Source organism: Miscanthus floridulus, chromosome 9 (assembly GCF_019320115.1).
Source record: "Miscanthus floridulus cultivar M001 chromosome 9, ASM1932011v1, whole genome shotgun sequence".
NCBI lineage: Eukaryota > Viridiplantae > Streptophyta > Magnoliopsida > Poales > Poaceae > Miscanthus > Miscanthus floridulus.
In genome coordinates, this window is record NC_089588.1 from 129,709,229 (window position 1) to 129,721,581 (window position 12,353).

Sequence of the window (12,353 nt, forward strand, 5' to 3'; positions counted from 1 at the left end):
CAAAGACAATCAGAAACCATATCGTCTCCGAAATTTTTTGATGCGTACTATAAACAAGAGACCGACCCTATGCTAGGCAAACTACATTAACTATGTTAGGTTTGATAAAATTTATAAGAGAAAATATCATCATATGCAAACATGAAAACAATCTAAAGTATGCATTTAGATTATCTATGCACAAAATAAGAAGATTAGCCTCAAATACACTAGTAGAAAAGAGCTCATAGCTGGCGCCCCCAAAACATACCACAGGCGGTTTTAGTTATCACGCGCCTGTGGTATGAAAGGGGCCCGTCCAGAGCTGTCAACCGCCAGTGTAAATCCATTACCACAGGCGGTTGACTTAACTCAACCGCCTGTGTAAATCGTTCATTTACACAGCCGGTTGAGTTAAGACAACCGCCAGTGCTAATGTATTTACACTGGCGGTTGGCTTAACTCAACCGCCTATGTAAATGAACGATTTACATAGGCGGTTGAGTTAAGTCAACCGCCAGTGATATATCTTGTATAAATACCCCTTCTTCCTCCCCGACTAGCTCAGTTTCTCGCAGCCACCTTCCATTGGAGGTGATTTTGGAGGTCCAGATTTGTCAAAATACAAGGGGGAGGTTTTGATCTTCATTTCTTGGAAGGAGATTGCTAAGAAAGGTTAGTTTATGTCCCTTTTGCCTCATTTTGCTCATTTTTGCTCAATTTGAGCCACTTTTTGGATCTAGGGTTTCACCATGACAGAGAGAGAAGAATACCTAGGTTATTGTCTTTATTTCTTCAAGTGAGGTTGCTTAAGATGGTTATATAATATCTCTCCTCTCTCCCTTTTCATGTTTGCTTCTTAATTTAGTTTATGCAAGATATATTTCCTTGTTTCCATGCATCAATGGTGTGTTAAAGAGTATTTATGTAGAGAGGGAAGTGTAGGTTTTTTTGTTAGTTTTTTTTAATTATGCTACTTAGGTTTTTTATTATGCTCTTTATTTCTCAATTTATTTCATCCACTATGCATTTATGTTTCATGAATGGTGTGTTTTTAATAATGATACTTAGGTTTTTTTAATTATGCTACTTAGTTTTTTTACTTTAAACCCTACATAAACCCTAAACCCTAGCTAATAATCCCTAGCTAAATCCTCTCTATACCCTAGCTAAATCCTAAATCCTAGCTAATATAATCCCTAGATATGGTTACTTATTTTACATTGATTACAATCAATTCATTGTATTTTTTTTACAGGTAATGATGGAGAGGTCATTCTGGATGTATAAGTTATCAAGACTAGATCCATCATACATACCCGAGGTCCATAGGTTTATTGATGCCGCTAAGAACCATGCTTGGAGAACAAAGAAGACGCACATACATTGTCCATGCATGGACTGCAGGAATGTTGTTGTATTTGATGACCATCAACAAATCCTTTCTCATCTGGTCCGCCGAGGATTTATGAAGGATTACTTGATTTGGACAAAGCATGGAGAGGGTAGCTCTGCGCCTTATACAACTAGAAACCCTACGAACATCGACGCCGATGGTCCAGATATGCTTGTTGACGGGTTTCAGTTCGTACACGAGACACAACAACCTGACACCGATGGTCCTGATCATGGTTTCGCTGGAGGAAATGAAGCCGTCAGAACTCATGTGATGCCAAATAATATGGCTGCGGAAGACGCAGAATTCCTAGAGGCAATGTTGCGTCATCATGCGGAAGATCCATCAATGTTCTTCATGAAAGGTATGGAGGCCCTGATGAAGGCAGCAGAAGAGCCTTTGTACGATGAGTCTAAGGGTTGTACCAAAGAGTTCACGACGCTGCGGTCTGTGCTAAAGTTGTTGGTGTGCAAAGCTAGGTATGGTCTTTCTGATGCTGGCTTCGATGCGTTCTTGAGTATTATCGCAGACATGCTTCCAAAGGAGAACAAAGTGCCTGCTAACACGTACTATGCAAAGAAGCTAATCAGTCCACTGACGATGGGTGTTGAGAAGATCCACGCGTGTAGAAATCACTGTATCCTATATCGAGGTGCTGATTATAAGGACTTGGACATCTGTCCAAAGTGTGGTGCAAGTAGATACAAGACGAATAAAGACTACAGAGAGGAAGAGTGTGCTGCTTCTGTGTGTAAAGGAAAGAGGAAGAGGACCCAACAGAAGACCCAGAAGAGTAGTTCAAAACCCACCTGCAAAGAAAAAGAAGAAGACTATTATGCGCAGAAAAAGATTCCTGCTTTGGTGATGTGGTACCTGCCTGTGGTCGATCGATTGAGGTGTTTGTTCGCTAACCCAGAGGATGCCAAACTTATGAGATGGCATGCTTCTGATGAGCACAAAGACGATGGGAAGCTTTGGCACCCAGCCGATGGCCAGCAGTGGAAAGATTTCAATGAAAACCACAAGGACTTTGCAAAGGAACCAAGAAATGTTAGGTTCGCACTGAGTACTGACGGAATGAATCCATTTGCTGAGAGGAGCAGCAAGCACAGCACATGGCCGGTGATCCTCACCATCTACAACCTCCCGCCATGGTTGATGCAGAAGCGAAAGTACCTCTTGCTAACCATCCTTATCTCTGGACCTACACAGCCTGGAGTTGACATGGATGTTTTCTTGGAGCCCTTAATGGAGGACATGAAGATATTGTGGGAAACAGGTGTTAAAATGTTGGACGAGTACCGCAAAGATTCATTCACGCTGAGAGCAATTATCTTTGTTACGATCAATGATTACCCTGCTCTCTTCACATTATCAGGGCAGTTCAAGGGAAAGGTTGGTTGCGTGGTATGCATAGATGGAACCGCTTACGTGTCCCTTACTGCATCTAAGAAGATAGTGTACATGAGGCACAGACGCTTCTTATCGAAAGGAAACAGGTACCGCCAGAAAAAGATGGATAAGTACTTCGACAATAACGTTGAACTACAGTCTACTGCTCCATCAGGTAACAGTAAAGGCAAAAGAGTTTTCAACATAATCAACAAACTCAAATTTGTTTTCGGGAAGAAGACAAAAGACGGAAAACCAAGAAAAGATGTCAAACCAACTCCAGGGGCTACATTCAAGAAGAAGTCTATTTTCTTCGAGTATTTGTCATACTGGCCAGAGTTAGACGTCCGCCACGCGATCGATGGTATGCACGTTCAGAAGAACATGTTTGAAAGCCTAATTGGAACATATAAAAGTTCTCAAACATGGCATTTCATATTTTTCACGTGTATATCTTCTCAAGACAAACACCACAAAATTTATTTCACTAATTTTGGAAGAATATTTCTCAAGATATGAATTTTTGAAGCTTTTAAACTATTTTAGCAAATTCCTCACTATAGGCGGCGGTCAATGCCACCCGCCTGTAGATTTCTACAGGCGGTGGTCAATGCCAACCGCCTGTAGAAACCATTTCTACAGGCGGTGGTCAATACCGACCGCCTGTACAAATGCCTGCTATATATATATCCGCGCGCCGAGCGTCTGAATATTTGATGTCTGGTGGCGCATTCTTCTTCCCCGAGACACCGTCAGGTTGCCCAAATTTTCCAGCGCTGCCGTCCCACCCTGCGCCGCCGGAACCCACCTCGGAGCCCTGCCGTCTCGGCCGGAGCCCTGCCTCGGAGCTCCGCCGTCTCGCTGCACCGGAGCCCCGCCCACCTCGGAGCCGCGCCGGAGCCCGGCCGCCTTGGAGCTCTGCCGTCTCGCCGCGCCCCTTGGAGCCCATCCACGACGACGACATCTTCCCTGTCGGAGCCTGCAGCGAGGACCACGCCGCCGTCCAGGGCTACCGCGCGTGCCGAGGTATGCATCTTGCCATTCTGTGCTCCTATCGTGTGCCGTCGGCCCCGTGCCGCCGCCACGCGCTGCCTGCTCCCGCGCCGCCGCCATGCGCTGCCTGCTACCGCCCATCTGGCACATTTCCCTGGGCCAAAACCCTAACCGAGCGTGGGGCGTACGCCATCCGAGCGGACACGGGGCGAAGGCGGACTCCATGCGTGGGACGGAGGTAGGGGAAGGAGCTGATGACTGGGTCCCACCGGTCAGTGACACAGGGAGCAGGGCCGACTGGTCAGTCACAGAGAGAGAGGAGGGCGCGCGCTGCTTCGGCCTAGGCCGCCTGCTTGCTGGGCCGCGTGGGAAAGAATGGGCCAACACGGGATGGAGAGAGGAGAGGAGTGCTGGGCCTACGGGGATGGGGACAGGGCTGGGCCTTCGGGCCAGATAGGGAGAGAGGGAGAATTTTTAAATTTTTTCTTTTCTTTTATTTCAAACCATTTTAGGGTGTGAATCATATCTTGTTTAAATCACTTTAGCTCTATTTCACAAGAAGCAGATTTTAGGGTGTGAATCATATCTTGTTTAAATGGTTTAACTAATTTATGTAGCTTTATTTAAAATTATTTAAATGGAATATATGCATCATATCTTGTTTAATACATAAATAATTCTAGGAATACCAGAAAAATGTGAATCCTTTTTTGTTAGCTTTATTGTACTGTGTAGATGCTGTGAAAAATGATGTAATGATGAAATGATGTAATCTTGTGAAATATATCTATGGAAATATATGTAAGTGTATGTCCTTAATATATGTCAGATTTTCACGATGAGTTCTCCGCGCAAGGACCAAGCACAAGGGTCCGAACACACGGAACAAGACCTAGGGCCCGACCCCACGGTACAAGGGACCCACCAAACGGGTCAAGCCCTGGGGTCGTCCGACCCCACGGAGCAAGTACAAAGGACCCACCAAACGGGTCAAGCCGTGGGGTCGTCCGACCCCACGGAGCAAGTACAAGGGACCCACCAAACGGGCCAAGCCCTGGGGTCATCCAACCCCACGGAGCAAGTACAAGGGACCCACCAAGCATCAGGGGCCTCTACTCCGGAATACGAAAGCGTTAGCGACGACATGGAGCCTCCCGAAGTGAGGAAGGCCCGTCTTGAATTGGAACGTGACCCTGATTATAATCCACAAGCCGACGAGGTAATTATTCCGTGTCTATTATTACATGATTTCATGTTTGTATGTAATTACATGATTTCGATCCATAATGTCTATATATAAACCCATCCATACGATTCACAATGTCTATATTCAGGAGGCATTGTCTCAGATGCAAGAGCTGATTTGGCAACACGAAGTGGCACATGCCGAAGACGCACCGGAACCGACCGCGACGACGAGCACTGAGAGATCAAGGAAAAGGAAGCGGAGCGGTTTGAAACGAGGCGAGAGAGGATTGAACAGGTTTCTAGACGACGTATATGCCATCTCAGAAGTCAGCCCGATCGGACAGCCCCTAGCTCCAGAGGAGGCCCTACCCAAGTACCGGAACGCAATTGGTTTCTGTGTTAGGGACCTTCTTGACATCACTATTCGGCAGTGGTCCAGTGTGTCGGACGATGACAAGACAAAAATTTGGGATAAAATCAAGACGAGGTTCCAGTTTCCTCGAAACCTACCGATCCTCTTCCTAACCCACCACCATCACCTCCCCATTCTCTTCCTGACCCTCAATCATCACCTCCGCCACAGTCATCACCTCCGCCACAGTCATCACCTCCGCCACAGTCAGCACCATCTCCGCCACCATTCAATTCCCCACCTTCCCCACAACCCAAAGATCCTGAACAAACAAGGGAGCCACCACCGCGGCCAAAGAAGAAATTTGCGGTACCCATGTTGGTTTCCACCTACGAGCCAAAGAAAAAAACAGCTGGCACGGCCAAATTTTTGTCAGGAATTGGACGGAAATGCACTACAGAAGTCGTCGAGTTGTCTGAGCTCGAGAAGTCAGCGAAGCCAGTGCCTAAGGTAATTCCCTGCACAATCAAGGTGCCAACTGCAGAAGATTACAAGTATATCCCTAAAAAATTTGTGGTGGGAAGGCCTCTACTAAAGCGGGAGAAACTATTAAAGGTCCCAAACAATATAAAAAGGCTGCATGACTGGTACATGAGAGCCTCTTCTGCTGGCATCGACACCTTCAACGTGTGTATACCACAAAGGGCATTTCTCAGTGAAAATAATAAGTGCATGATTAACTTTGAAGACATTTGGTTGATGATGAACCTCGAGAGACTGGACGTACAGATCATAACGACGTTTGCATTGTAAGTGTTACATAGTTACACATGCATTGTAGTTGCATCAATGTTCAATATCTGACATGCATGTGCCTTGCAGAATGCTATATGATCAGCAGGAGCTGTATTATGGTCCGGATTTTAATTATTGTGCCAATGAAAGGATTGGCTATCTGAACCCAATTGATATATGCGAAGAACGGCACACATTCAGAATCGGGGATGACAACATAGAGTTATTGGGCTTAGAAGGTGAAGAACGGGTCAAGAAAATCGCAAAGTTGAAGATGGAGTTTGAAGCTAAATACGCCTTCTACATTGGAATGGCATTGCTCAAGTATCAAAACAGGGAATCGGTAGTGGCCCCGTACAACTTTGGGTAAGTGTGAGTTTGCATAGATCAAACTAAATAATTTCAATGTACAAATGCATCATGAATTTGATTCGTGCAGGGACCACTGGATCTGCTTCGTCATTTATCCTAGGGACGGAAGGGTGCTGGTACTAGACTCCGCAAATTACCCGCCATCAAGCTATGCACATTTCATTGAGATGTTAGAGCTGTAAGTCGAGATATGCATGTATACTTTTGCATTATGAGATTTTGAGAATAACATGGTGATTCTATTCGAGATCATAGGGCATATAGGTTTTATAAGATAAAAGGTGGAAAGTGCGAGTCCAATATAGAAGGGCAGCCATTGCGAGTTTTATATGACTGGCCGGTAAGTATGAAAATTTACTCTTATGAATACAAATCATACATGTACTATACATAGGACCATGGTTGCATCTATAAATAACCACTTTCCCATTATATAGTGCCACAAGCAACCACCCGGATCTGTCCTCTGTGGATACTACGTGTGCGAGCATATGAGAGGAGAGACCGGACGATACGTCAGCAACCCTTCCAAGGTAATATAAGTAATAGTCATGTATGTAGTTCTGACATTAAAGGTGCAAACTATAAATATATGATGTTTATAAACTTTTTTTGCAGGATTTTAAGGAACCCAAGGCGACGCGCATCAACGAACGTACTTTGTACAACATAGTTGAGGACCTGTGCCTTTTCCTCTTGAAACAAGTCATTTCAATGGAAGGGAAATATCATGATCATGAAAGTGAATTATCCAAGCCAGAGTACCGAGTGCTAACAGAGATTTATAGGCTAAACCTTACTCGGAAAGGTTATTAGAGCACAGGTGCAAACTTTGATGTATATAATGTGTGATACACTTGTAACTTTATGTTCGTGAGCACGAAACTTTGATGTACATAAATGTATGTATGAAATATTTAAATTACATGTTGCTATATTTGAACACCATCCAATAGGGTTTAGTAGTTTCAATATCAATGTATATGTATATATTTAATAATATAATATAAAAATATCAAAAATATATATAAATATGGTCGGCATACATCACAGGCGGCTCACTTGTGTAAATGGTTCATTTACACAGGCGGTTCACTAAGTGAGCCGCCTGTGGAAATGTATTTCCACAAGCGGTTCACAAGCAACCGCCTGTGCTGTGGTCCCATTTCCACTGGCCCCCAGCGCAGGCGGTGCTAGAAAACGCCAGTGAAGATGGGTTTTGAACCGCCTGTATAGTATGTCTCTGTACTAGTGATACTAACAGTGTAATCTATCTCTGGATTACCCATCACTGCCTATTATGAAAAATAATGTAAGGTAACCCCTAATTTTCATAAAACATACCAATCTATATCATTATTATAATCAATCTAATGTAATCATCTAAGTGTGCATATAGAGTTGCCCACTTTGCGTGTTATTAAAAGAAAAACATAAAAGGATACCCCAAATGTGCATCTAAGTTATATCCACTTTTGACATTGTTAACAAAATTCAAAAACTACTATATATCCTTCTAACTGCACACTTCTACATGCATGAAATATGTCACCATGCACAACAATCATGTATGTATATAGGAAACTATCAGTAATTTGATTTTCATGTCGACACATATATTTTGAGCCAAGGTTTAATGACAAGCGCACATGGAGGTGTGATGCAAAGGACAAAAAAAACTAGAATGGGAATGGAAAAACATATAAATTGTATTGTGGTGTAAAGATAAAAAGTACACCCTCGGTCCTAATCTTATAAGGCGTAACCACTTTTTGTTTAAGTCCCATAATATAAGACGTGCTCTCTCTAGATTGTAACACCCTGAATTTTGGCCCTAAATTAAAAATCACTACAAATTTGAACCTTTTAAACTTCTCATAATACAATAAAAATAACCTACCTAGGAATTATTTTAACCTAAAAAGATCAACATAGAAATAAAACTAGATGTGTGATATAGCTTGGAATGATTGTTTGCTGCCTTGATGTACACATCCCTTGAAAAGCCATACTCAAATTTGAATTTAAACTCAATTCAAAATCATATTATAAAAATTCTGGGAAAAAGAAAAAGAAAACAGAAATAGGAAAAGAGCACCGGGCTCATCTCCTTCCCTCGGTCCACAGCAGCCCGCCTCCTCCCCTCTCTTCTCTCCTGCACCGGGCCAGCAGCGGCGCCAATCCAGCCCACCAAGCGCGCCTGCTCTCCCTCTCTTCTCTCAGTCCCGCATTGGGCTGGCCCAGCATAGCTAGCGCACTCGCCTGCTCCCTCTCGTCTCCGTCCCTTCCACTGACACGTGGGGCCCAGCGGTCAAGACCGTTCTCTACCTCCCGCAAGTGACGCAAATACCGCGTCGCCACGGCTGCCTCGGCCATGCCGCCCACGCTCCGCCCCGGCGTTCGACGGATAAGGACGCGACCGGCTCCGGAAGCTTCCTAGCCTCACTACGCCCTCTCTCTTCTCCTCTCCTATCTCTCTCTCCCTCTGCCCGCCATGGCCATGCGCCGGCTCGACCTTCGTCGAACGTTGACACCATGGATAAGGATGAGCCACTCTGACACGCGCGTGGTTAAGACCGCACTGTGCCAAACCGCCATGGCGATTCAAACCTGCGCGCGGTGGTGGAAATATCCGTGACAGCGAGAAATATCTCACCGCCGGGAACCGCCATGGCCGGCCTATAAATATGCCCGGCCAGTGGCGCTCCGACCTCACCACCGCCACCAAAAGCTCTGATGTGAGCTAGAACACCTCATCTCCCCCTCCATTCCTCCTCTTCCCCTCTCTGTAGAGCGCTAGGATGATTTCCCCCATTTTGGGTGCCGCCGTCGCCATCGGAGCTGCCCTCCGCTCCCTCCTTCTCCGCTGAGTATCAAGCAAATTAGGGAAGCTCGTGCGTTCCTTGCTCTCTCCTCTACCCTCTCCTCGACCTCTCCCCCTCTCTGTGTACATTGCGCTACCGCCAGGAGCCCTGCTCCACCGACGAGGCTCGGCTAGGCTCCACACCACCCCTATTACGTTCACTGCACACCCGCACTGACGCACACGTGGTAGGCTATCTAGAATAGGAGCTCTATGCTCCGGTGAGCTGCCATCGCTGCCTCGGGTGTCTGCCGTTGCCGGCAACCCCGCCCAGGACTACGGCTTGGCCTCCCAAGCACCGTCCGCCATCCCATGAGTCACCCCGAGGCTCGACGCCGTCGGCATAAGAAGCCCTGGCGAGCCTGCTCTATTCCGACGACACGCTGGCTACCTCCGTCCGGTGCGGTCTCCCTCTCCCCCCTACTCCTCCCTTTGTCGATTGGGGCCGACAAGTGACGTTGTTTCCGTCACCGCTCTGTCCCCGTTCGTCTCCCTCTCCCCCTCCCTCTTTCTCTGTCAGGTGGGCCCCAGGCCATGACGCCGTCACCTCTATGGTAGTGAAAGGGGCCAGGCTAGCCCACACGTCAGCGGCCTCGCCCGACACCTTGGTCCCATCTGTCACACACACTACACATAGCACACAGCGCATATTAAATTGTTAGGTACCCCCGATTAGTGTACAAAGATGATTTAAAAACCCAATTTCCTAGCTTAGAAAAATTCCCAGAAAATTTTTAAATAAACTTGATGCATCTAGGAATTCACCTATATAATTTTCACCTATTTTTCGTACAAAAAATATTTCCATAAATTCCATTTAATTCTCAACCGATATTTAAACTTCTAAAAATCAAATCTTTCTCATCCTAACTCCGTTTCTTGTGAGATCACTTCCAGAATTCCTCTAAAATCAAGCCCTACTTATTCTACCTAGTACCACCATGTTGTTCTATGCTTGTTTTGTTGTTTGCTTTGCAGTTCGTGGTAGTCTTATTATTAGCACCGACCGACAGAGGATGGTGAGTGCCAAGAGAGTGAGGACCCGGACTATATAGAAGATCCGGAAGGAGACAACAACGAAGGCAAGTTCTAGTTGCCCCTTCCACCACCACCATAGCTTGCTACCTCCACCAAAAACCCTCCACTCTCATCCCCATAAATTAATTAATAAACTCAACTTATATTAATTATCCTCTCATTGTGAATATATGGATTATGAAATGAACTCGATTATTATGATGAGAATATTGGTGAAACGATAAAAATTATTATGATACTTTATAAGCTCCATGATATGGATAAACTTGAGGATAATAAATGTGAACTATAACTTGGCAAACCTAAACTTGATCCGACGTGGGGCGAGTGAGGGGTAATTTATGTGGTATAAGTTACCTCGGCAGGATCGCCTAGTGAGGGTTCCTGTTGGGAGATACTCGCCTCGGTGACATAAGGACCGATTCATAGACCATCTCACCTAGCCGGATATTTCATACAGTCACATGTCTATATGGGTAGACTTGATCTCACACACCGTTAGATAGAAGAATAATTTCTACTAGGAGGCCGGTGTTGGCAGAGGATTGTTAGGAGAAGACACAGATGCTATGTGATCTTCCGTGGTTTGGTAGGCATGTATGCTGTGTGATCTTCCATGTAAAATTCCTATTTTGGCCTTGTTCATGCCCCTTCTTATTCTTGACTGGCTGATGTGGTATCATCTGGATTATTGAATTGGATGATGATAGATGTGGTATCATCTGGATTATTGAATTGGATGATGTGGTATCATCCAAAGCTTTGTGTGTTTCCAACCCCTGAGAAGCCATGGTAGAATTATATGGACATCTAAGGTCGCGTAATTTCCGGTACGGTGTCTCAATGGGCCTATTCCATCCACTGATCATGGATGAGACTATGCCTATCATGTGGGGAAAAGTATACACCCTCTGCAGAGCGTATTAAATCTATTTGAATAGACATGTCCATGGAATGGGCAACCACTGGGATGAGATCTCTTATGATTAGACTTACTTTTATGTGAAATGAAACTATGCTGATGTGATTAATGAATTTTTAATACCAACCTGGGAACCGGTGAGAATAGTAAGACTCTACCAGGACCCAACCATTAATTATTACTACTTCTCCCTACCACTTCCACCTCCACAAATAACCTCCACCATCCTCCACCACCCCTCCACAAACAAGCCTCCACCACCCACCACCACAAACAAGCCTACACCATCCACTCCACCCTACCCAATGATTAGGGCGAGTACATATGTACTCACTTGTTGTTGACTCACAGATTTCGAGGAAGACTGCAACTATGATGAAGAGGTGAACCACGAGGAATAGGAGCCACGCAAGAATTAAGAACCGATGGATAAGTCATAGGACCTAGGGATTCGACTGCGCTCAAGTATGCCTGTGGTCTAGGATGGCACACGCTGTAAAATACCGCTATAGTGGCTACCACCCTGCTGTATTAAAATGCTGCCTCACGGCAATAGAACCCTGCTAGATATGTAAAGCCTATGGCAATGCCCTTCGGGCCACTACTGTAAGACCTTATTTTTAGATATTAATAAAGCTCGGAACTTTTATTATATATCTGTGTGCCATTTCTGTTATTTGGTGCGTACTTGTTCATGATCTTGGCGCAAGTACAGATGCACTTTGGATTCTCAAAATGAGGAGCCGACGTAGATACACATATATTGATACAGAAATACTAGTGTTGAGAGAGAAAATTAAATACGTTCCTGGGTCTTTGAACCAGAGGTGGTTACGCCTTGTATTATGGGACCGAGGGAGTATCGGTTTAACTATTTTGCCAGAGTATGCTCTAATGAGAAAGAGAGTAAAGTTTATGGGCCCTACATTGGTCTACGAATTATAAAATTCAAGTATGGGTCATGCAAGTTTCAAAAAAAAGTATGGGTCGTGCATGGGCATTAGTTAATGAACTAGTGGATAGAGTCATAAAAGATTGCTAAAGTAGAAGCAGAAGGTAAAGC

General features: G+C 45.0%; 1 protein-coding gene across 1 annotated transcript; it reads left to right on the top strand.

Moving 5' to 3' along the window:
- Nucleotides 1–1,447: 1,447 nt before the first annotated feature.
- LOC136480922 (uncharacterized) lies at nt 1,448–7,664 on the top strand. Its single transcript, XM_066478345.1, has 2 exons — nt 1,448–2,277; nt 7,568–7,664. The coding sequence occupies exons 1-2, from the start codon at nt 1,448–1,450 to the stop codon at nt 7,662–7,664; spliced, it is 927 nt and encodes a 308-aa protein (XP_066334442.1).
- Nucleotides 7,665–12,353: the final 4,689 nt, after the last annotated feature.

Coding starts and splice junctions, on each gene's coding strand:
- LOC136480922 (XM_066478345.1), top strand. CDS start 1,448: ATGAAGGATTACTTGATTTGGACAAAGCATGGAGAGGGTAGCTCTGCG. Junction 2,278..7,567: donor GTCGATCGATTGAGGTGTTT/GTTCGCTAACCC, acceptor CGGTTCACTAAG/TGAGCCGCCTGTGGAAATGT.